General features: G+C 38.3%; 1 protein-coding gene across 4 annotated transcripts in view; it reads left to right on the forward strand.

Annotated features, from left to right (window-relative positions):
* LOC136842563 (uncharacterized) overlaps window positions 1–25000 on the forward strand; it is a 616302-nt gene that overhangs the window by 514435 nt on the left and 76867 nt on the right. For all 4 annotated transcript variants that reach the window (XM_067110026.1, XM_067110027.1, XM_067110028.1 and 1 more), the window contains one exon: window positions 6995–7128. In XM_067110026.1, coding sequence (XP_066966127.1) covers window positions 6995–7128 — 134 coding nt within the window. The remainder of the gene's footprint in view (window positions 1–6994; window positions 7129–25000) is intronic.

Below are 25000 nucleotides of genomic sequence, written 5' to 3' on the forward strand. Positions count from 1 at the left end.
AGCAGTGATAGTGTTAAAAATTTGCATACGAGGCTACCTCCGTTACCATAATTAGAATTTGGCACATCAATATTTATGCAGCAACATTATCGGGTATCAGGACATGTTATCATCCTTTCTATGTATTTTCCGGTTTTTTTCGATTCGGGTGGTGGTTTTTATCCTTTAGATTATTCTTTATGTCCGCTTTTTTTAAATGGAAGAGAAAGAGTTGTAAAAATAATGTTTGATTAAGTTTCAGTATGGTTCCAGTTTTGTTTATTGAAAATTTGTTTGCGTATTGTCAAGAAACTTTCATGAAATAGAGCAATATTAAGTAATTAATACTCATTAGGAAATGGGAAAGTTCATGCTCGGAACATATGCAGAAACACAAACACGAAAAAAACTTACTTTACGTCATGGAAAGGTTTAACTTATTTTCTAATCTAAAAAGAGAAAAGCATATTCTTTTAAGTATTTTATTCTTATTGAATATAAATATTTTAATTTTATGCTATACATTTTTTATCTGTAGACCCCAGAGTGAACGAGAACATTAGAAATCACTTGAAATAGCCTTTCTAGACAGTGAAAAACGTTTGAAAAAGTTTTTAATGATTAAGTATTTTATTGGGAAAACCATGCACAAAAATTTTTCTGCTAGATAGTAAGGTGATGTAATTCTTTACTCATACATTATATATTTCAAAATGTTCTGCCCGGAGGGAGTGATGGAACTTAATCATAGTTTCATTTAGACGGGAGAAATATACATTGTTACACACATCGAATAAAACGACATGGGGATCGAGGAAGAGCATACACGACTTCGAAAGCCCACTTCCCCCACTTTCTTGTTGGAACGGGAATGATTGTCATTAACATTACAAAGAGTCATTGACATCATACAGGGTACATCGATTCATGTTATATTAGCTGTGCAGTCAAAAAGGAGGTTTGATTAGATAATGAAATAAATAACACGGATGAGGAAAAAGTGGAAAAGTTGATTTATTGTCACATGAAGATTAGAACTGACGACTGACTCCGTCTATTTATAATCGTGAGGTACAGTGAAGCTCAAGCTGAAATAAAGGCAAATGTTTCTGAGTTCGGTGATAGACAGGACAAAGAATAGAAAATGTTGACTTGTGAAAGGAGGCAATGGGGTAATCGATATCAGTGACTACAAGTGACGAAAGGACAAACTACAGTAATAGTTGAAATATTAAGAAAAAACTGAAAATATTAGGTTTCACGGAGGGAATATTACTGAAAAAAGTAGGACGTGTGGACACGTAAAATTAATTTTTGGAGCACCGTTGATGCATAAGATGAAATAGAGAAACCGTAAATTTAACTGATCTGTCTAGGTGAACCAGAGATCCTATAGTACGGAGTCTAAACAGAATGAGAAAGTTCATGTAATAGAAAACATGAAAATAAGAAAGTCTGCAGTAAAGGGAAAATACTAATGTTAAGACCTTAATTGCCTGGCGGAAAATGGAACGGGATATTCACATTCAGCTATCAGACAAAAATATATGTGGCATACATCAGGTCACTGATTGGCTGTGCTGCAACTGCCCAATATAACAGTAATCAACCGCCACGGTAGTTGGCGGTTAGTAAAGCCCAGCCACCCAGAGTGCACAGAAACCCCGACTTTGGCCTTTCATAACTTTGGAAATATTCAACCGACAGGGGTGAAACTGTGGCTTTAGAGGTTTCCCCCTAAGGTCTCTAATCGTGCCAGATTTCATCGAAATCCGTTGAGCAATTCCGGAGATCCAGATATCGATTTTTGGTGTTCAGGGGGTGTGTAAGGGGGTGGGTGGGTGAGGGACCTAACATATCTGTGGAGCAACAATGGTTTTTCTGAAAGCTCGTATTCTGGAGGGGTGCCTTTCGAGGTTAGCAACCAAAGTTCAAATTTCCTGATGCTCGGGTACGGCTTGCTCACAACATCAAGTGCCACAGTAGTTAGCGCTTAGTAAAGCCCAGCAGCCCCGAGTACACAAAAACCCCGACTGTGGCCCTCTATAATTCTGGAAATATTCAACTGACCGAGATAAAACTCTGGCTTTAGAGGTCTCCCACTAAGGTCTCTAATCATGCCAAATTTCATCGAAATCCGTTGAGCTGTTCCGGAGATCCAGATTTCGATTTTTGGCGTTCAGGGGATGTGGTAGGGGGTGGGTGAGGGTCCTAACACACCTGTGAAGCAATAACGGTAAAAGATACAGCCGTGAAACTTAGTTTTTCTGCTCATATATTCTGGAGGGGTGCCTTTCGGGGTTTGTTTTTGGAAATAATGAATTTTAAAGGTACAGTGGGCCATTCAAATTAGACCCCAAAATTCAATTTTCTGATGCTCAGGTATGGACTGCTCACAACATAGAAGAGACGCCGTTTTCTTAATGCTTTTGAGTAGCAAGTGGTGTTAGGAGAAGCTGGCTGACTTTCTGTCAGTTGTCTGTGTCCTCCCCCTCCCTTTCCCTCTTCCATTTCTCTCCCCCTTCCCATTCCCTCCTCTCCCTGAGCACAAGATGAAGTGTTAATTTAGCTGTGTCCTTCTCTTCCCCTTCCCTCTCCCACCCCCTCCCTTTCCCTCTTCCATCCCCTCCCCTTCCCCTCCCCTCCCCTCCCCTCCCCAAGCACAAGATCAGGTGTTAATTTAGCTGTGTCTTCCCCTCTCCTTCCCTCTTCCATCCCCCTCCCCTTCCTTTTTCTCCTCCCTCCCCCTTCCCTTTCCTCCTCCCTACCCCTCCCTTCCCTCTTCCATCCCCTTCCCTACCTGTCCCTCTTCCACCCCTCCCTTCCCCCATTCTCCTCGCCCTGTCCATTACCCTCCCTTCCCACTTCCATTCCCCCTCCCCTTCCCGCTCTCCTCCTCCTTAATCCTCCTCTCCCAGTCACCTTCCCTCTTTCCTCCATTTCCTCCTTTCCCTTCACTCTTCCATCCCCTTGCCCATCCCCTCCCCTCACTCTCTTACTACCCCTTCCATCCCCTTCTCCCTCACCCTCCTACTCCCACTTCCATCCCCCTCCCCTCCCCATACACCTTTCCCCATCCCCCTTCCCCTCCCCTTCACTCTTCCCTCCCCTCCCCCTCCCCTTCCCCCTCCCATTCCCCTTCCCCCACCCTAGACTTTTCCTGAGTATTTTATTAGTATAGGGTTAATTTAGCTGTGGGTATGGGTATGGTACAGATATGGGTATGGGTATGGTGTGGATATGGGTATGGGTATGGGAATGGTATGGTATCAGTATGGTTATGAGTATAGTATGGGTATAGGTATCAGCATGGGTATGGGTATGGGTATGGTGTGGGTATGAGTATGATATGGTTATAGGTATGGGTATGGTACAGATATGGGTATGGGTATGGAATGGATATGGGTATGAGTATGGTAAAGATATGGGCATTGGTATGGTATGGATATGGGTGTAAGTATGGGTATATTGCAGATATGGGTATGGTATGGAACAGATATGGGTATGGGTATGGGCATACCCATACACTTACTTTACAGTATGTGCATGGATACGGTACAGATATGGGTATGGTATGGGTATGATACAGATACAGGTAAGGGTATGGTATGGATATGGGTATGGGTATGATACAGATATAGGTAAGGTTATGGTATGGATATGGCTATGTGCCTTTTGTTAAAAATGTAGTAAAAGGTAAAAGGGGCTGGTGCTGCCTGAAGACTTTTTTGCTGACTATTATTAGTAGGGTTAATTTACCTGTGGGCATGGTTATGGGTATGGTACAGATTTGGGTATGGCATGGATATGGGTATGGTATGATATGGATATTGGTATGGTACAGATCATTGGTATGGGTATGGGTATCGTTATGGGTATGGGTATGGCGTGGATATGGGTATGGTACAGGTAAGGGTATGGGTATGGTACAGATATGGGTATGTGTAGGGTATGGATATGGGTATGGGTATGTGTAGGGTATGGGTATGGTACAGATATGGGTATAGGTATAGGTATGGGTATGGTACAGATATGGGTATGGTTATGGTACAAATATGGTTATGGGTATGGTATGGGGGATTTGGGTATGGGCCTTTTGTTAAAATGTAGTAACTAAAAAAGTGACCCAACGGGTCATGGATGGTTTAGTCTTAATTAAAAATTATCACACGTTGAATTTTCCTGCGTGGTTTTGGTTATGGCGATCGTTGACCTACCCTAGTTTTCAGACATGCACACACACATACACATTATATATGTGTGTGTGTGTGTGTATAAATTGTATAATTATGCAGCAAACGAGCTGAGCTGACCATGATCACGGAAAAGCCACATAGGTCTAAGAAGACTATATCTAAAACCTAAATAACCCAATTCTTTTGTTAGCACATTTTTCTTGGTCTAGGGCGTTGCCACTGCCAAAAAGGACTGAAATCGCAGGCCAAAAAGTGATGAAATCACAAAAGGGGTAGTAAAGCCCAGCCACAAGAGACAGATATGAAGGTCAGGGCATACAAAGGAAGGGGAAGGGCGTAGGGCTTTACTCCGCAACCTGATAAATTATGATGAAAGCGGAAAGTAGTGGTAGGAGTCTTTTATCAATCAGTATAGAAAGCGAGTGCCATTATAATATGCATATTGGATAGGCTTCGGTTTGGACGAACCACCGCTGATGATGTGAAAATTATGCAAGACCGCCTGATTCCAGTGCCACCCAACACTGACGCAGCCCAGGTTTTTTGTTGAACATTACTGTAGTCTCTGCAACAGCAAAAGCAACAATCGGAATGAGTTCGCCCGTATTAGTGTCGATGACAAAGAAGAAAAAACCCCCATAAAAAAAAGTTACCCACAGAAGCGTTACGTTTATATGATCGTGCGCTTGTGAGTGGATGCATTTGCTATACGTCTTCAAATTGTATTGCTAGAAGTGCCTGTGTCTATCCCTTCAGGTATGGTTAGTGTTGTTCATATTATAATGGCACTCGCTTCCTATGCTGATTGAGAAAAGACTCCTACTTCTATTTCTTGCTTTCATCATAATTTATCAGGTTGCGGAGTAAAGCCCTACCCCCTACCCCTACCTTTGTATCCCCTGACCTTCATATCTGTCTCTTGCGGCTGGACTTTACTACCCCCTTTTGTGCTTTCAATACCAGTCTCGTATTTCTCCCCCGGCAGTTACTATTTTTAGCATAACTGCCGAATGTGTTGATAATAATAAATCAGATTAAGACTTATGTGTTATAGCTCTCATATTTCTTCATTTCCATGGTACACTTGATTTCATGTGTGTTTTTAGCGTTTTGACTATCATTACTACTAATCACGTATACACAGTATGTGTTACAGCAATAGCTATATTCAAGTTCAGACGTGTTGTGTTAATTTCTGCGATTATTATTATTATTATTATTATTATTATTATTATTATTATTAGTAGTAGTAGTAGTAGTAGTAGTAGTAGTAGTAGTAGTAGTAGTTTTACTATTGCTTAAACGTGTATTCTTGGGAGGTTAGTTACACTTCATCCCTTTTGGGCGGCTTGGATATGTATCATTCAAAGGGTGATTGGGATTGTCCAATAAACTACCCTCTCACGAGACATGATTCAGTTCTTATGAGGGAAAGACTTTTCCAAGAAAAAATTTTTAAACAGCGAAATACTGGTCAAAGAACTTACCTCCTTAAGCGATAAAGTGTTTGCAAAGCTGAGAAACTTAAAATAAGGTAGAGCACAGCGCTTGAGAGGGAAACAGGACGAAAAACTGATGAAGATTTTCTTTTTTTATAGTGGTAGTTGGGGATTGGTGCTTCGTGTCACTTTGCAACATAATCAGATGTGTTTTTAGAACAGTGATGCGGCATTACTAGGGGCTCAAGCAAATTCTGTATGACAGTAAAGGCTAGCTATATTATCATATTAGCCATACCAGTGCTAAGATTGTTACTGCACAAAATCCCATAAATTGAAAGCTCCTAAATACAGCTAGATATTAAATGTTGACTCTACAACTTTTCAAGCATTAAGGAAGGTATAATTGAAGTAATCTAATTTGAGTATAAATGAAGTAATCTAATTTGACGTTAAAACTGGGGCAGAACTTCTAGATAGTTTATCGATTATGATGCCTTTGGAAAAAACGAGAACCCATTTGTTAAAAAAAATGCTAAGGGGAAATGTAAAAAATCGCATACAAAAATTTTAACGAATAATAATGAGGTGGTTGTCGTGTGCCCGACAAAAAGGACTGATTTTCGTGGTCGGATGAATAACCAGCACCTTTGAGGATTTATCTTGATTTTTATTTTATTTTTTATATTTTGTATTTATTATTTATTGAAAAATTGTATGTTAACACATTTGAGTGAAATAAGATTATAGTGGTTAAAACTGAATTATTTCAGACTAGTTATCCTGAGTTTTATCATTTTTGCAAACAAGCGCTTAGTGTCGAAAGTTAGAAAATACTATGTATCAGCGACAGAGATAAATTTCCGCTGTCATTAACGTCATCTGAGAAATATTTCTGATAGAACGAAAATTGTTGAAGTCTGATTAACACTCGTCTTCCTCAATGCAGTTACCTAGCTGGAGTTAATGTCTTGCTCAGTGTCGTTTCTGTTAAAAAGGGCGAAGTTTTCAGGGGTTAAAAATAGTAATAGCATGATCAGTCTTTTTGAAATATTATTGTATTCAAGTGCGGTCCCCCACGTCTTTACTTTTGCGTTTTCTTTTTTACTCAGGATCAAATTCAAGTAAGGACTCAGACTAGCCGCTCAAAATAGACTGGGTCATATTTTCACTTTGTTGAAACAAAATAACTATTCATTCTTCTTTTTCTTTATTTGTCATGCATAGCGTTCACATTTCCATTCCTACACTTACTACTCTTCGTCTTTTATACTGCAATTTTTTTATTTTCACTATGATTGCTACACCACTTTAAGACATTTTAGTTCTTATTTTTTTGTTGTTGGTGAGAATTCAAAGACGTGATTTTTTTTCTTTCAGTAAACGGCGTCGAGACATTGAAGGGAATTCAAGAGGTACTACTTGTATGGACAGCAGCTGGAATTGATGGACCTCATCTTGCCCCGGTCATTCAAGCTTTCAAGAAACTACTAATTTCCTACAGCCGTTGCAAGGTTTGTCAATTTCGAAAGTTTTTTACATTAATAAGACTTGATGTACAAAGGAACAGCTAATATCTCTTTTCCTTAATGGATGTAGACGTGATACACCGAAAGTTGGTTACCATGCATACGTAGTTAGTCTTCTAAATTCAAAGTTTTTTCTTATTTGCAGCTGTTTTCATATTTTAAGATCCATATCATTTATCTTCATGTTTGCGATTTGGGCAAGTTCCATTAAAACCCAATCTGTTTTTCTTCAATATGTATGTATGTATATATATATATATATATATATATATATATATATATATATATATATATATATGCATATATATATAATTATAAATATATTTTCATGATGTTGCCTTGTAATATGTATATCATCCCATAGTTTTGATATATTTACTCTTCTATTTATCATGTATTATGCGTAATAATAATAATTACTGAAATATCACAAGTAGTATAATATCAGATCTCAAAAGAATTAATGATTTAGGTAACAGCGTAATTTAGAATTAATAATACATTTTTAATAGTAACGTAGTATATGAGGAACACGTGTGTCCTAGTGAAGGGTTTGTTTCACTTCAGCTGTCATCGCAAACGATAAAGCGCTGGCTGGTTGGGAATAACAATCACTGCTTTGTTCTGAAAACCAACTTGGGTTTTTCGTTTTGTTTTTAAAACATGTCAGTGATAATTAGCCAGTAGAAATCTATTTGATCATGTTAGATTTCTGTAAAAGTTTTGTCTCATATGGGAAGAAGACGAATGTTTTGCAGTGTTACACGCATGGCTCTGGTCATGTATGCCCTTTTGAAAACAAATATTGCACTGAAGCACATGGTAGTTGTGTCATGTTTAAGATTGCATTGCTCTGATCATGTATTGTCCCCATTGTGTTCAAAACGCTTTGCTGGAAGTGATGTCACCTTCCTTCTTCTCGAACTTTTCTCTTGTATCTCGTTCCCAAAATGCCTTAATGATGTCACTTGAGTGTTTCATGTGCTACTGGAATCCGAAAATCTATTAATTCTTATTTCAGAGACCATTCAGCTTGGTTCTCTCTCTCTCTCTTCTCTCTCTCTCTCTCTCTCTCTCTCTCTCTCTCTCTCTTCAAAAGAGAGTAATTTCAATGTAATATATTTGTGGTCACCGGTGTTAGTATTAGCTTTTGTGATCTGAATTTAGTCAAATTATTTAATTTGTAATGGCGCCATATAAAAAAAGTGTTTTGTGAATCGAAAGCAGCTACATATGCTGGGGTTTTACAAAGGTTTTCACAAGCTTGTGTAAGGTAAAGTGAATTTTACTTATTATTACCATGGTAAAATAAGGTGTGTGAAAAGAATTTTTGCCTTGGTGAAATTATTATTTATAAATCTTTTGTGTATTTTTGTGTGTTCTTGTGTTTGCAGTCTCTTGATTTTTTTTTTCAAACTTTATGTTTTTGTGATTTAACATTTATTTACTTAGCATTTTAAATATTTCCTGATGATTTAACATTGCATACTTCATTTAATTTTCATTTATTAAGATTTTCTTTACAAATCTTGAATAATTCTTGATAGTTTAAATTTTGCTTAAACTCAATTTCTTGATAAATTAAAGTTTTGTGATTTGGTTTTGTTTAATAATTTAACTCAGGAATTAATTAAATTTTGTGTTGTTTTCAAGTAACAGTAAATTTCAAACTTGAATTCTAATCATAAATTTTGAATTTAACAATAAATTTTTGTATTTAAAAATTAAAAAAATGGTGTTTCATTTATTGACCACCAGTGAATAGGATTAATTGTGTGTTCCTTTAGTTTTGCTGAAGTGAATTAAGACCAGGTAAACAATTGAAGTTGTTTGATGGAGTGATGCCCTTTTACTCTAGTATATGTCTTGTTTAATTGTTGATACCTCACACTAGTCTTGATAAACTTGGTTTGATTTTTCGTGTGATTAATGAGTTTTTAAGGGATCACTGTTACCTTTAGAGTACTCAGTCATAATTCTTATTGTTATGAGAATTCATGTATCTGGCTGAAGTGAGGTAAATTTTAGAAATCTGTGATTAGTTGTGTAATAACCAGGTACTTGGAATGCATTGTGGCTATATATATATATATATATATATATATATATATATATATATATATATATATATATATATATATATATATGTGTGTGTGTGTGTGTGTGTGTGTGTGTGTGTGTGTGTGTGTGTGTATGTATGTATGTATGTAGCTATGTACAACTGAATCACGAAAATATGGAACGTGATGGATATATAAATAAAGACAAAATCCATGAAGGAAAGAGAAATAATGGAGTGCTGCAAGGCCTTTCAACTTGTTGTCCTTTATTAGCTGCTAAGTAAAGGACAATAAGTCGAAAGGCCTCACAGCACTGAATTGTTTCTCTTTCCTTCGTGGAATTTGTCTTTATATATACACACATATATATATATATATAATATATGTATACAGTATATATTATATATAATATATATATATATACATATATATGTATGTATGTATGTATATATATACATACATACATACATACATACATACATACATATATACTATATATATATATATATATATATATATATATATATATATATATATATATATATATATGCATATATATACATATATACACAGTGTATATATACAGTATATATATATATATATATATATATATATATATATATATATATATATATATATATATATATATTATTGTAACAAATATCGAGCCTTAAGCCCATGAAGAAACTGAAGGATTCCCATTTTAAAGAAATGAACAGTTTTGAGCTATTTGAGGGAGCTTTCAGAGTGTAATGTTCCATAGCTATCTTCTCCCCTTCACTAATCTCTCCCAGGGGAGAACACATACTTCGTGCCTTTCCCCAAAATTCTTGTTTTCCTGTTTCTGCTGGGTGAGTTTTTTTGTATTTCAAAGCCACACAAGGTGAAGCATGGTCCCAAGGCATACTGTGAGCCAAAAGGAAGGAGCTGTTTTGAAAACAAGGAAGCAGTAACTCACCAGCTACCGTCAGAGTAAGAACTCTCCTTCAGCCTTCCCAGGCTTATCTAAAGGGCGACCCTATTCCTCCTGTGATGTCCTGAAGTGAAGCAACTAATTATTCTGCCTGCCCACAGCTGATGTAGGAAGGAGATCCAATCATGTTGCTAAGCATTGCCACATCGCAAAAAGGTATGTCTTGAGTGCAAGGAGTTCGCCCTTAACTGTATTCCTTTATCTCTGTCTTTTCATCTTTATTATTCCTTGTCGCGTTCTCTTCGAGTTGAGTGAAATTATGTAAGTGTCCCTTTAATCTCAGTGAATTACTGAGTAATTATCCATTTGACAGTGATATCTGTAAATAAATTAATAACCTCCTCGAATCTTGCTCCTGTTATTTTTGTCCATGTGGTAGGCATTTTGAGGGAATTTTCACTCATCTGTCATCTCTCTGCTTACAGGAGTCAGTGACCCATGTATTTGATTATTGCAAGTTTCCTGTCTGATACAAGTGCGTAAGCTTAATTAAGACACCTGGAACTAATTCCCAGCATTCAAAACTCCCTAATTATCTGGGAATAAGATTCTCCTGGTGTAGAGTAATTCCTAAATGCATTACTATTATTGATCGAGAGATGCCCTGTATGTTTTGCTGCCCAATTTAGTCTTTAAATTGTAAATAAACTGCATGTAATCAATCGAGGTATCTCTGTTTGACCTTACATTCCCATTTATTCTCCCTTAGTTTATAATTTGCTGATCCATTAGAAATTGCTAGAACAAGGCAGGAATCTTAGAATTCCCGGCTGCAATGCTTATAACATTGGTGACCTTGTCAGGATCAGCATTTTTATTGTTGATTTTAAGAGACAAACCTTAACATTCAGTATTCCCATGGCAACTTGGACCAGGAAGTGAACTAGTAGTGAAATAATTTGTATCACATGCAGTGTATTTACATGTGTAATTTGTGACTAGGAATGCATAAATTCCCATCAGGAATTTAATTCTCGAGGTGATATTGAAGATAAATTCTCACTGAGAGATTTCTATTCACATACGTCAAAGCATTGGTGGCGAATTCCATTGGAGGACACTTTCTTAGCTAGGTTGCATGTTAGTTATTTAGTTATTCAGGACCCCTTGCCTTGCATGTTAGCAACATTTGCATGTTATTAAGACTTGCTAGGGAATGCTAGGCTAGCTAAGCCTCTTTTGCAAAGTTTAGAGCACATTTTCGAAGCTATAGGGATTGTTAGAGTCGAATTTGTTTTGAAAGAATTGGCAGTTTCCTGAGCCAAGCGTACCGACAGTCATTCAGCCAGCTCACTAGCCCCACCCTGACACCTTAGTTTCACCTCCACCTCAGCCAAGGCCCTGCCTGCAACATACCGAGTTGGTCTCCACATGTCCCTCATAATCTCATAGAGATATTGTATGTGTTTTCCAAAGTGTAATTAACTTCTATATATTTTAGTGCATTATTCACTCAGAAAATATTCATGTATTTCATTCTGTATTTCACAAATAAGAGAGAGAGAGTTAGTGCTCCTATGTATGTGTGTGTCAGTGTTTGGCGAGTCATTCCGCCAGCCAGTCTTCAGAGTTTGCTTAGTTGATCACCTTTCTCTCGCTCGTGACCTTGAACTATCAATTTTAGTCCACCATTTCGCGTTCTGTCATCTGTCACTTTCACAAGACGCATAGTTAATTAAAAATAGAGTGTCGTCTAATATCACATGTTCTTTTTAAACGCCTTTTTATCATTGTCACTGCCAGGGAAATCTCTTTTACATTTCTTTAAACCGTTAATGTTCAAGAGAAATCTAGCAATATCTATTAGCATTTGGCTATTATCTTTTACTTAGAATGTAGCATTGCTATCATTGATTAAATTAATAATTGTTACACCAGACCAATTAGAGTCTCTTAATTAATTGCACGCTACACTTCGCTAATTTTGTTTGAGAGAAACATTTACCTTTTTATAACTTCCCGGGAAGCATGTTTTATTGATTTGTTATATCCTTGCCTCACTGCATGCCCACTTACACACCCTTATTGTATTATGCATCACAGCCTCTGTCGGCTAAATATAATTTTTGCTTAGAGCAAACAAACCCATTACAAGTACAGGCAATAAATTTTCGAGGCTTTTTATGTCTTATATATATATAACACAATCATGAAATTTACAAACTCATTAGCAGACTTTTTTTAACCTCTGTGGAACTTTGGGGAAAAATTTTTGTTCAGTGATTCTCAGAGCATTTTTCGGCAAAAATGGCCATTTTCATTGCATCTCCTCCTTTGCTTTTTGGTTTTAATGTGGCTTGATTTTTATTTCAATTATTTTTGGATATGAACTAATGAAATTTTCCAGGAAAAATTACAGAAAAAAACAGCCAAAAATAATCAAAATATTAAAAAGTGCTCTTTGTCATGTTAAATTTAAAATTTCATTTAGATTGGTCCAATACTAAGGGGAGTGACTGAATATATATGTTTTGCCTTAGTTTTTTTAATCTGTTCAAATTCTTGTTTTATGCAGCCTATTCTTATAAATTTTAGGTTCCTGGCTGTTGATCTTCCACTGGCCTACACTTTTTATTATGTCAAATGGATTGGGAATTACTTTACATTCACAATTAGGGATTCGTGATTCAAGTAATTCATCAAGTCTTCTTCACTTATTATGATTTTTTACCAATCTGCTACAGCTCTTTTTCTAAAATATTTTGCCCTTTGAAAAGTGTGAACAAATAAAAGGCGTTAAAAGCGTTTAGGGGTGGATGTGGTTGGTCTTTGGTCAGCAGAGATGCCGTTTGATGGGCGACAGCTCTCTTTCTCCGTCGCTCCATTCCCTCTATGGCACTAATTTCTTGAACTCTTTCTTCTACTTCTCGCCTGGACTTTTCCACTTGGCTTTTCCGCATTCTAGAAGCATGAAGTGAACTCTTGACCCAACGGTGAAAAAACAAAAACACCGCAGAAAATACAGAGTTTAGCATGAAAAACGTGTCCTTCTAGCTTTAAGTTTATAGGCAACTTTTAAGTCGGCGTCATGGTATGACGTGTGCGTTGTTGGCTAGGAATAACTAAAAAGGTGCTGAGTAGGATATTATTGACATTATACATTTCATTTCTGGAAGTTGTCGCATGAAAAACTATACCAGACTAAATCTACTGGTGTTTTATGGGTATATAGTTATTGTTACATTTTAGCCCAGCATAATATTTGTGGACATTCATTCTATAATAAACCATAGAATTTTTTTCAGCAAATCGAATTTTTTAAAGATTATTGGTTTTTTTTAGGCGGCCGATCCTTTAATTATTCTAACCATTGCACTTTAATGTGCTGATTTTATTTTTATATTACTAACACAGCCTAATCTAGTGCTCTTTGTCGCACTGAATGGCCATTTGCTTATTTTAATCTGTTCTTATTGTTTTATGCACAGCCTACATGTGTGCTGTTGTCCACTGGATGTCATTTAACTTTACCAATTCCTCGTGAACCAATCTGCACATTTTGTGCCTTTGCAAGCCTTTTAATTGCACTTGCGTGCCTTTGAATTATTCAGTTCTTCGGAACTCACCCACACCTGTGTGTAAATCTTGTAGTGCGTCATATCTCTGTTCTTTGGAACCACCTTGCACATCAGTGCCAAGTGCCATCCTCATCACAGGGGCAATCCCATTCCAAGTGTCACCATTCCTAAGGGACACTTCCATTTACCAGTGGTGCCTTTTACAGCCCACTTCCTTATTTTACATACACTCTGCACAGAGTCCCATTCTTCCATTCCATGCAATTTCTTGCGTGGCCATCCTAAAACTCTGAACCTTTCTTGGGGAGATCAGAAACCTCCCTAAGCATTAGTAACATGTCTGCCGAGGAGTACAAACTTTTCATGGAGATAGGAAAGGGTATGGCATTAAATCTTAATGGACGGGCATGATCATACAAGGATCTACAACAGGTTTTGAGTGATGTATGGGCTAACTCATATGAGTATTAATATTACGCGCCATACGATTTGGATGAATTTAGTGGGAATGATGTTCATATCACTTCAGTGGTCCATAAATGACTTATGGCAACTGTAGTAGCTCAGCAAAAGACAGAGGGGTATCAGTGTGCCTTGAGACTTTATGGAGGAATGTATTGTCCCCCTCTATCCCATGGCATTTTTTATTTATTTGCTCATAAATATACCAAGGAATTGCTGTTGGTTTTAGTTATTATCTTTTATGGTAGTGTGTGAGCTATAATAGTAATTTTACAAAGAAAAGTGCAAAGAAATAATAGAAAAACATTTATACCTTACAAAAAGCTACTGCATCTCCCCATCTCAGTAAATCTCGTAAATATTTTACAATAAATATACCCAGAAATTGTTACAGATTTTAGCTCGTATCTGTTATGATACTGTGTGGGCTTTAATTATAATTTTATAAAATAACATAAAATTAATTGTTAGAAAAAATTATAACTTGGTAAAGTCATATTTTTACAAGTGTCCTTGAAATGAGGCCCCACACAGGGTTGTGAATATTCACTTTCAACTTCCCGGGATGGTACAGGAAAATTTTTTAGGATTTTTTTTCTTACATCATGTGCATTTGCATATCTTCCTCTTTCCATTGAAGTGTTTTTTCTTTAATTGACCAACCTTAAAGTTTGCCTGATCTGGGGGTGTGCTATATACAGTGTGTATATATTTAGCCCATGCCTTAAGCGTTAAAAGGAGAACAGCTGACTCAGTGGGTTCAGGAGCAAGTAGCTGCTGCTAAGAAAACCTGCAAAGAAGAAAGAGGGTATGAATTGCAGCTGGAACGGCTGAGACAAGAAGAGAAGGAGAAGCAGAAGCAGGCTGAGAAGCGATGACAGCATGAAGAAAAAGAGAACGAAAATGAGCGCCAAGAGGAAGAAAAGAAGTGACAGTAACAACTGGCCTTGGAGCAAGAGAAGAAGGAGCATAAGCCCTAAGGGAGAAAAAGATACCCTTAAAGGAGAAGGAAGCCGAAATTGAACAAGCCAAGCAAGGGGCCCAACACTGAGCCAATCATCCACCCCCGGTTCTCTGCTCCTTCCGTTATCTTGAATATCAGCCACCTCATGCTCCACTGGGATGACACAGAGGCAGAGGTGTGGCTAGACCATGTGGAAACCCTCTGAGTACAATCTGATTGAGACTGAGAAGGACATGATTCTTGCAAAATACATGACGGGAAGGGTCAGGATGCCCTAAATTCCTTGGAAAATGGTGACAAGAGAAACCTTGAGGCGGTCAGGAAGGTCATAGCAATGGCATATTAGATTTACACCTGAGCGTTGGAGGAAAAGATGGCGAAGTTTTCCCAAGGAGATCGGCCAAACCTGGTCCGACTGGTCCTATAAAAAGACTCATGCCCTGCAGCAGTGGATCGACTCCTTGGAGTTCAAGGAGTTTGAGGACTTATTAAATCGACTCCAGCTTGAGGACTTCCTTTATTATGCACCCAGCCCCTTGTCCCTATATGTTAATGAGAAACAGCCAAGACTATTCATGGATTGCTGCCACATAGCTGATACGTACAAGCTGTACCACCCATCATCCAGTACCTCCCATAAGTGCATAGTCCCTCCTGACCCCACTGCCTTGTCAGTCTGATCAAAAAGTGGCACATCTTCATCGCCACCTGTATGTACTTACTGTAAGAAAATAGGATATTTGGAAGCCCAGTGCAAAGCTAAAGAAGGAGCCATACCAAAGCCCCCCCTCGAATCAGAACTCCCAGCCTACTCCTACCGTAACCACTCCTCGTAAAGTTTATTGTCACACTTGTAAGCATTACAGGCATTCCGCCAATTTCAGGAATTGCCCTGGAAAGAAAACTGCCGCCTTCATTGCTTTGGCAGCCACTCACTCATCCTCTTTAGGACCCCCAGCTGAGGGACTATCTTTGTTGCACCTCCTGGAGGTCGGTACTGCACTCAACAGGTCTCTGCATATGAGGACACTGGCGCTCAAATTCCCTTATAAGGTGAGACAAGGTACCGAATGGGCCCATCATTAAAGATAAGCCTATAACCATTGAAGGCATTGATACTTGGAGGCTGACACTCCCAGTTGTCCGAGTAAGGGTCAGTGGCCCCATAAAAGTAGGATTTGTACATTTGGAGTAGCCAATAAGATTCCTGGAGGCTATGACCTCTTCCTAGGACAGGACCCCTCTTTCCAGCCCCTTCCCAGGCCTTTCATGAGTCCTGCCCCCTGCGAGTCTCCGTCAGGTGCTGATGTTCATTCCAGCCCTGCTGTTGAGCCACAGCCAGTGCCTATGCCTGGCCAGTGTAGTGCTCCTCCCAGTCTGGACATTGAGCCCACACCCAAGCCAGATTCTGGTTTCTTGCAAAATGTACAAATTTGGGCATCTGTTACTCTTGGCTCTGATGCTAATGTTGTTGTGGTGTAGAATAGATAGGGAAATTAGAAGAGAGAGAGAGAGAGAGAGAGAGAGAGAGAGAGAGAGAGATAGAAAGAGAAAAAAGTTAGGAGAGAGAAATAAGAATAAAGAGAGAGGCAAAGAACACAGTGATAACGCCCAAATGCTGTTGTATCGTGTTATCAATACGCAGGATGTTTACATGAACCATTGCAGTATATCGTGTTGAAGCCATAAAAACAGTCGTAAAAGTGAGAACTAATGGCCTCGCGATTGAAGCTAACCAAAACATGAGTCAGCACAACCTAAATGCTTACAGCAGCTGGTTCTATAGCCCCGCCTTCTCAGGAAGGCGTTTTCGTGGAAGTTCCAGGAGTTTGGGGGTTGGCTCAAGTGATGTACTTCTTCAACCTCCAATCAATTATGTTTAGGAGGGGTCTTTCACACACCCTCCTAAGATCACCTCCTATCAAGTCCTCTAAGGAGAGATTTGAATCACACCCACTACAGTCCTTCCAGTCAGCTACTTGAAGGGGAGGCCTTGCTGATTAATCCTTCCAATAAGGCTAGAAGGAGGTGGAGATTGCAGATAGCAAGTTTTTCTTGGGGGTTCGAAGAGTGAGAGACCGACGAGGAAAAAAAGAGTTCTGAACTGTGTCCTTCAAGGGAGAGTACGTCTCCCCTCGCTTCAGTGTTCCCCATATAGACTAAGTCAAGAGTGATTCGTTTTCTATCATTGTAACTTGTTAATTTTGTATTGATCTTTATAATACTAAGTACCAATTAAAGTGAAGAAATTACCGATCTCGTCTCTATACACCTTTCTGAGAGATATCAATACTTAACAATAATAAATATACAAAGATAGCACATCATCCGCGAAGCGATCTGAAGGACACCTCTAAAGAAACCAAGGTAAGAAGAGAAAGACTAAAATCTATACAAACATATAACAAAGAACATAAAAGGGGAGAAGATAACCCACAACAAAATGGTGGCAGCTTACTTGGATCCAGAAGGCGAGACGAAACAAATGAACATTAATGAAATTATCAGTGCAATTATTTAAGTTACAGTGAAACTAAATTCTACAAAACGAACTTAGAATTTTTACGACGACGAACAAAATATATCAGAAGAAATAAAAATACTCCAGCGAACAAAAACTTATATGCAGGAATAGCAGCTACATGAGAACATCGAGTGTGAATAAAAACCGTTTTAGTGCGTCCCGGAGCAAAAAAAAAAAAAAATTTTGAACTGTTACCATCAACAAATTGAGCAAGACGCCGACAGTGATAATAAGCCCAGTGTTTGCGACATTGCATCGAGTGATTGAAGAAAAACAGCGCACAGACTTTCAACAAGATTCCAAAGGCGGAAAACCACAGCGGAAAAAAACAACGCAGACATAGTGAGATTTTTTACGCAGATCCGACAGCGAAACACTCACCGCGGAAGGCACAACATTTAGCGATATCACGATATCAGCAACACAACCCAGTAAGGAATTTACTGTCAGCTCTCTCTCTTAATAAATAAGTGAAGATATATATATATATATATATATATTTTTTTTGCGTCTTGCTATAAGATTGAAAATTAAGAAAACTCTCTCTTGTGAATAAAATTCCTTTTGCATAAATACCAGCATTACTCTCTCTATGATAATTAATTATTTAGTAAATAATTTAGATAGGGAATTAGTTATTTTTTTTCACTCGGTTGGTGATGATTAATTGAGAAGTTATATATATAATTTTGTGTACTTATTATGATGAATTTTGATGATATGATGCCCAATTTCATATAAGAATTTATCTTATGTATTGAAAAAGGTTTTAATTGTGCACTTGAACTCAATAGAGAATTTAATTTTTTTTTGTGTGACAATTTGACAAATTGTTTTTAATTTTGGTACAATATAACGAAAAATTTGTTTTTATGATTGATGTACTCTGAGTGAATAATTTTTTTGTGTGTGGACATGCAACGAGTGTTTGAAGAATTACTGAACACTGTTAGACATTCACATTACGATTTCAGACCGTCGACAATTAGAAGAAGTCGAATTTCAAGACTAAATTCCCACTCCGCTGTAGTGCAAGGAAACACTAACAATAATAACACAAATAACCAGAACCAAAATAGTGTGTTAATCATTCTAATACTACTAACGATAATAATAATAGTAACAATACTAATAATACTAATAATAATCGCACCTTACAAATTTATAACATGAACCAGGCGGCCGTCATAACAACCGCCACACGCTTCTGTGGACAGGTGGATGATTCCAATCCTGACAAAAGCAGACTCGAATCCTATACCGTAAATCATTGGCTAGCAGATGCAGATAGTCGTATAATTTCAGGGGGAATAACAGATGAAAGAGCTAAAATAAATGAAGCCTTGTTGCTCGTCAGCTCAGAACATGGAGACGCACATAAAACTTTGAATTCCACAAGTTTTAGCAAACTTAATAACTATGTAGAATTTAAAGAAATTTGTTTATCACTCTGGGAACCAGTAAATCAGACTGACGGTTTATATAACCTAACTAGATTTCTTAACCCACAATATAAAACAATTGCTAATTTGTACGCAAGCGTGGAGAATGCAATAGAGAAAATGACCGAAGACTTAATGAAGACAGGTATTACTATAGGAGACAAGGACCAGTTTGGGGCTAGTGCCCATAACTTAGTTGACCTACGACATGTATTAAATTACTTGTCATTTGGAACCATATATAATATTCTTGGAGAAGAGGAGAAGAAAGCTTTCAGAAAAATAAAACTTGATCCCAAAAAACAAGCCTTTAAACATTGAAGACAATGAGAGAAGAAATCCAAAGGAAAGAGATAAATCTATCCAAGGAATTCGTGGGAACAACAGAAGCACAAAATGAAAGGAAAGTCAGAAATAATAATCCTAATTTTAAAATGAATAATAAATTCTATGATAATTCCAGACAAGTAGGAAATAGACCAAATACCTTCCAAGGGAAATATGCCCAAAATATTAAAAGAAAATGGAATCCAGATCAAAGGGGAAGAAACAATCTAACAAAGAGTGGACCACACAAACCTTATAGATATGGTCAAAACTCAAACACAAACACTTCAACCCAAGTGAACTATTCCGCTCAAGGGGCGAGACCAAAGACAGCCTGCGAAAACTGCGGGTATACAAATCATTTTACAAATGAGTGTAGAAAACCTAGAATCTGCACGGTTTGTAAGAAAGTAGGACATTTAACAAAGAATTGCTGGTTTAAAACACAAGAAGGAAATAAAGAAATAGTAGAATTAAGTAGTAACCGCTCAACATCAAATAAGTCTTCAAATCAATGACAATTTATCCCTACACAGAATACCACAAGAAAGTCCCTTCAAGAAGATAAATTAAGAGTAGAAGAATTAGCGAAAAGGAGAAGTGAAGGTTCATCCGCACTATCCATATTGCAGAGTAAAGAAGTTGTATTTTCCATGGATGAAGAAGAAATAATCAGAAAGGATTTACCTATCATTAAAATTCCAATACAGAATAAATTATGTACTGTCCTTATGGATTCAGGTAGTACTGTAAGCATAATTGATAAAACACATTAACAAATTACTTAGGCGTTAAAGAAACGCTAATTCAGGGTCAAAGCAAAATAATAAAAGGAGTAGCGGGTAAACAGATTAAAAGTTTAGGAAATGTGAACTTAGAAATAGACCTTTCGTCACATAAAACTGTTGAAAGTTTTATAGTTCTAGAAGACAGGTTCTTTCCCGCACAGGTGTTGTTCTCATATAAATTAATGAAGACGTGGAATTATACTGAATTGCTGAGAAGGAAGAATTAACCTTACACAAGATAATAAAAAGAGCATATGCTTTACGCTTGAAGAAGAAAAGTTTCACCCAAATCTGATCAATTTGTCTGAGACGACGTCAACAAGCGAGAAAGACATACAGAAAATAACTTATCATCAAGAGAACAATCAAATTAAATCGAATGGTAATGGAAAGGAGGAATTTCCACAATTACAGACTAGAAATTTAAGATGTGCACATCCAGAAATTATACCCTCCAACAAAAGAAGTGTCCCAGAAATAAATAAAGGTGATCCCAATGTTCTTCACCAAATCCTGTGCCTGTGCCTCCCTTCAAGAGATCCCAGTCTGGCCCCGCTCCTGTCCACTGACCTGACCCTGCTACCAGTGTCCGGCCAAATGCCAGCCCGAGGTTCAGCAGAGTGTCTTTTGGATTCCCCTGACCATAGTGGAAGCTTGTTAGCTGGTGCAGCCTCACAACCTGTGCCTGGGTTGGTCCTTGTAACCTGCAAACCTCTCACACCTACATCCACCTCTTCTACTTCGTCACAAGACTCTGTTGGATGAACATCTTCAAGAGGTCCTATCTAAGCTGGTCACCAATGTGGAGGTCATGCAACAAAACCTAACAGAGCTAGTTTGCACCACTGCTGTCCAGGTTGTCCCAGTAACCGAGACAGTAGCTAGCTCAGTGCCTGTTCTGCCAATTGAAGCAAAACCCATAGACCTGGCCCAAGGATCCTCTTGGTCTAAAGTTTGAAGGAACCCAAAGAAGAAAAGTAGAGGGCATAGAAGGTCCAGGTAGTTGACAGAGCCAGTGAGCTCTCATGGCACTAGTGTCCTATGTGTAACAGTGCCTTATCTTACTAGAGCAATCCTGGCACCTTACCCAGAGCAGGATGCCTAGGTTGTCTCCTACCTTAATAATTAGTGTTTGTACTGTAAGAATTGAATGAAATCAAATTTTTGCATTTTATCTTACCAGTATGTTAATGCAACATTTCCTTTTGCTTTATTATTATTATTATTATTATTAATTTTTGGGAGCAGTTCAACATTTCCCCTTATATTTAACTTGAGTTAGAACAAATCCTGAGTTATGTTAGGGATGTCACTTGTATGTGAGCTAGTTAATCAGTTTAATGGTACTGCATTAGCTAAGTTCTGTGTGGAATCCCTTTAGTTATTCACTGGATGCACTACTTTAGTCAACCCACAGACAGTACATTCTTTAAATGAATGTAAACGCCTTGCTTTTCAGCGTTAGATAGGCTGATTCTTAGCTAATATTACCTCACCTTAAGTTATCTTTAAAGTAAAAGTAAATATGCCAGGTTTGAGGAGGTTGGGTTCAGTTTCTTATCTGGCAGCAACCCTCTCGTACAGACCTTCCAACTCGTAAGGGTATGGAAGGCCTGTTTAAAGGGAGAGCTGTACAAATATCGGGCCTTAAGCCCACTAAGAAACTGAAGGATTCCCATTTTAGAGAAATGAACAATTTTGAGCTTTTGAGGGAGCTTTCAGGGTGTGAGGGGTCCATAGCTATCTTCTCCCCTTCATTAATCTCTCCCAGGGGAGAACACGTACTTCCTGTCTTCCCCCGAATTCTTGTTTTCCTGTTTCTGCTGGGTGAATTGTTTTGTATTGCCAGGCCACACAAGGCGAGGCATGGCTCCAAGGCATACCTTGAGCCAAAAGGAAGGAGTTGTTTTGAAAAGAAGGTAGCAGTAACTCACCAGCTACCGTCAGAGTAAGAACTCTTCCATAGCCTTCTCAGGCTTATCTAAAGGGCGACCCTATTCCTCCATTGATGTCCTGAAGTGAAGCAACCATTTATGCTGCCTTCCCAAAGCTGATATAGGAAGGAGATCCAGTCATGCTTCTAAGCATTGCCACATTGCAAAAAGGTATGTCTGGAGCGTAAGGAGTTCACGCTTAACTTTATTCTTCTATCTCAGTCTTTTCATCTTTATTATTCCTTTTCTTGTTCTCTTCGAATGCAGTGAAATAATGTAAGTGTTCCTTTAATCTCATGAATTACTGAGTAATTACCCCTTTGACAATGATAGTGAACATTTAATTGACTACTTAATCACTTAACAGCCATTTTTCTTACAAGGAAGATATGACTGTGGAAAGCTTTTTTTTCACAAGTATGAACAGATTATCTTTCAATATTAGGAGAGGTTAAAATTATTGAGACTTAATCATTGTGAACCATGGAAGAGTATGACAAATTGCAGGGATTCTGTAGGATTCAGGCTTGGTTCAGATTAAACATTTAGGAAAAGAAATGTTTCACCAATGAAACTTGTTGATTAATAGATCTGTAAAATCGTGTGAAACATAAGTGAATTAATAACCTCGAATCTTGCTCTTGCTATTATTGTCCATGTGCTTACAGGAGTTGATGACCCTTGTATTGTGATTATTGCAAGTTTCATGTCTAATACAAGTGCTGGGAATCACACAGAACCTCCGTTGCATAAGATTAATTAAGACAACTGGAACTAATTCCCAGCATTCAAAACACCCTGCTTATCTGGGGATAAGATTTTCCCGCTGTAGAGTAATTTCTAAATGCATTACTGTTATTGATCGAAAGATACCCTGTATGATTTGCTGTCCAACTTAGTTTATAAATTGTAAATAAACTGCATGTAATCAATCGAGGTATCTCTCAGGCAACCTTACATTCCCTTGTTTATTCTTTTTTAGTTTATAAGTTGCAGCCCCATTAGCAGTTGCTAAACAAGGCAGGAATCTCAGAAGTCCCGGCTGCAGTACGTATAACACACGCGCACACACATATATATATGTGTGTGTGTGTGTATGCATGTATATATGTGTGTATGTGAGTGTTATATTGCGCAACTCCTGTACAGGATTGTGTTAACTCCATATACTGTAGGGAAAAGGGAATTTTGTGGTGTAAATAAATTTGAAATTTCATAACCAGACAAAGCCTAATAAGCCTTGGATGAGTCAATTAGGTCGTAGTAGAATAAGCATATCGGTAATTGAAGTACACCTAACATATATGAAAAGTAGTCTCAGTGGTTCCCATTAACGGCTTTAGCTTACCAGAAGAACTGCCAATTTTGGTAGATACAGGAGCAGACATAAGCCTGATCTCCAAGTCATGAGTGCCAGCTGGTGCCGCTATCAACAAAAACAGACGCTGGTCCTTAAACTGAATAGAGGACATGACCAAGGACATCACTACAGTTGAACGCCAGGTCTTTACACCTTGGAGCACTACAGAGCATTGCCTGGGTGTGTTAGACTCTATTAAGCCAGGGTATGACTTCTTATTGAGCTGAGATCTTCTCTGGGGATACCCCCCTTCAGTGCCCCTGAGCTGCCCGACAGCCTTCGTCTCAAAGGACCCAACTATAGCACCAAACAACAAGAGCACTGCCACACTGGAAGGCGTGCCTCCGTCAACCGAACCACCTTCCGTATGTCCAACTTGCAAACGGAAAGGGCGCTCACAGTGCCAGTACCAGTGGCAGTACAAAGATAAAGGGAGAGCAGATGCAAAGCCTCCCTCGGATTGTTCTGATCCACAAAGGATGATTCCTCCCTCTTCACGAAAGGACGGCCACCAGAAACTTCCTCCCTCAAAGCAAAAGGAAGTCGACAAGGAGATTCCTCCCTCTTCCCAAAAGGAAGGCCACAAAAAACTTCCTCCCTCAAAGCAAAAGGAATTTGACAAGAAAATTTCTCCCTCCTCACGAAAGGAATTTTCACGCTACCAATGTAAGATGTGCAAAAAAAAAGGGGGGCACTGCATGAACTGGTCTGGATTTTGGCGAAGGGCACTTGTCACCCATCCTCGTCAGGCACGCCTGATGTAAAATCCCTGCCAGTGCCACTTGAGCTCACTGGGCAGTACCATTCTCCATCCCCCATGGACATTGAGCAGTTACCGGAATTGATCCTGTGCCTGGCCCTGCCTTAGTGCCAGTGCCAGACCACGTCACTAATCTTCCTTTGGGAGATCACCCCAATTTACTTGAGTTGGTCATTGTCAGTTGCGAGCGTCTCGCACCCAACAATTCTTCTTCCTCGTCACCTCAGTCCTCAGGTGGACCCTTCTATTACATCATCTCTGGTCGACCAGGAACTGACTTACTAAGCACTTTTATACTCAGATTTATTTCGCATATTTCCTTAACTGCACATTTTACACTCAAACCCAGTATCGTCAACAACAAAAACTTTACTATCACTTTCTTAACGATATTAGAATATCGAGACTTTACTCTGTGCTCAAGAAAAATATCCGCTTCCGACTCCTCCCTGTTGCCCTATGAACTTACTGTGCGATATCTGTTGGGTCTTCCATAAGTTACTTGTTCAACTGCTTCGGTGTCTCATAGTCACCGGATTCGTGTTCACTCTCTGGATGGACTTTTGTGCACGATACTACTTAAAGATAATGGAGAAATGTCAAAATATTGAATAAAAGGTAATGAAACAAAAACTTTTCCTATCATTTTCCGTTTTTATAACGTGATTTTTGTTCATTTAAAGGGGGTGTTCGGAGTTTTTTTGTGCAGTGACTGTATATCCTGTGAATTTTTGCGTGTGAGCGT

The sequence above is a fragment of the Macrobrachium rosenbergii genome, chromosome 10 (assembly GCF_040412425.1).
Source record: "Macrobrachium rosenbergii isolate ZJJX-2024 chromosome 10, ASM4041242v1, whole genome shotgun sequence".
Taxonomy (NCBI): Eukaryota; Metazoa; Arthropoda; class Malacostraca; order Decapoda; family Palaemonidae; genus Macrobrachium; species Macrobrachium rosenbergii.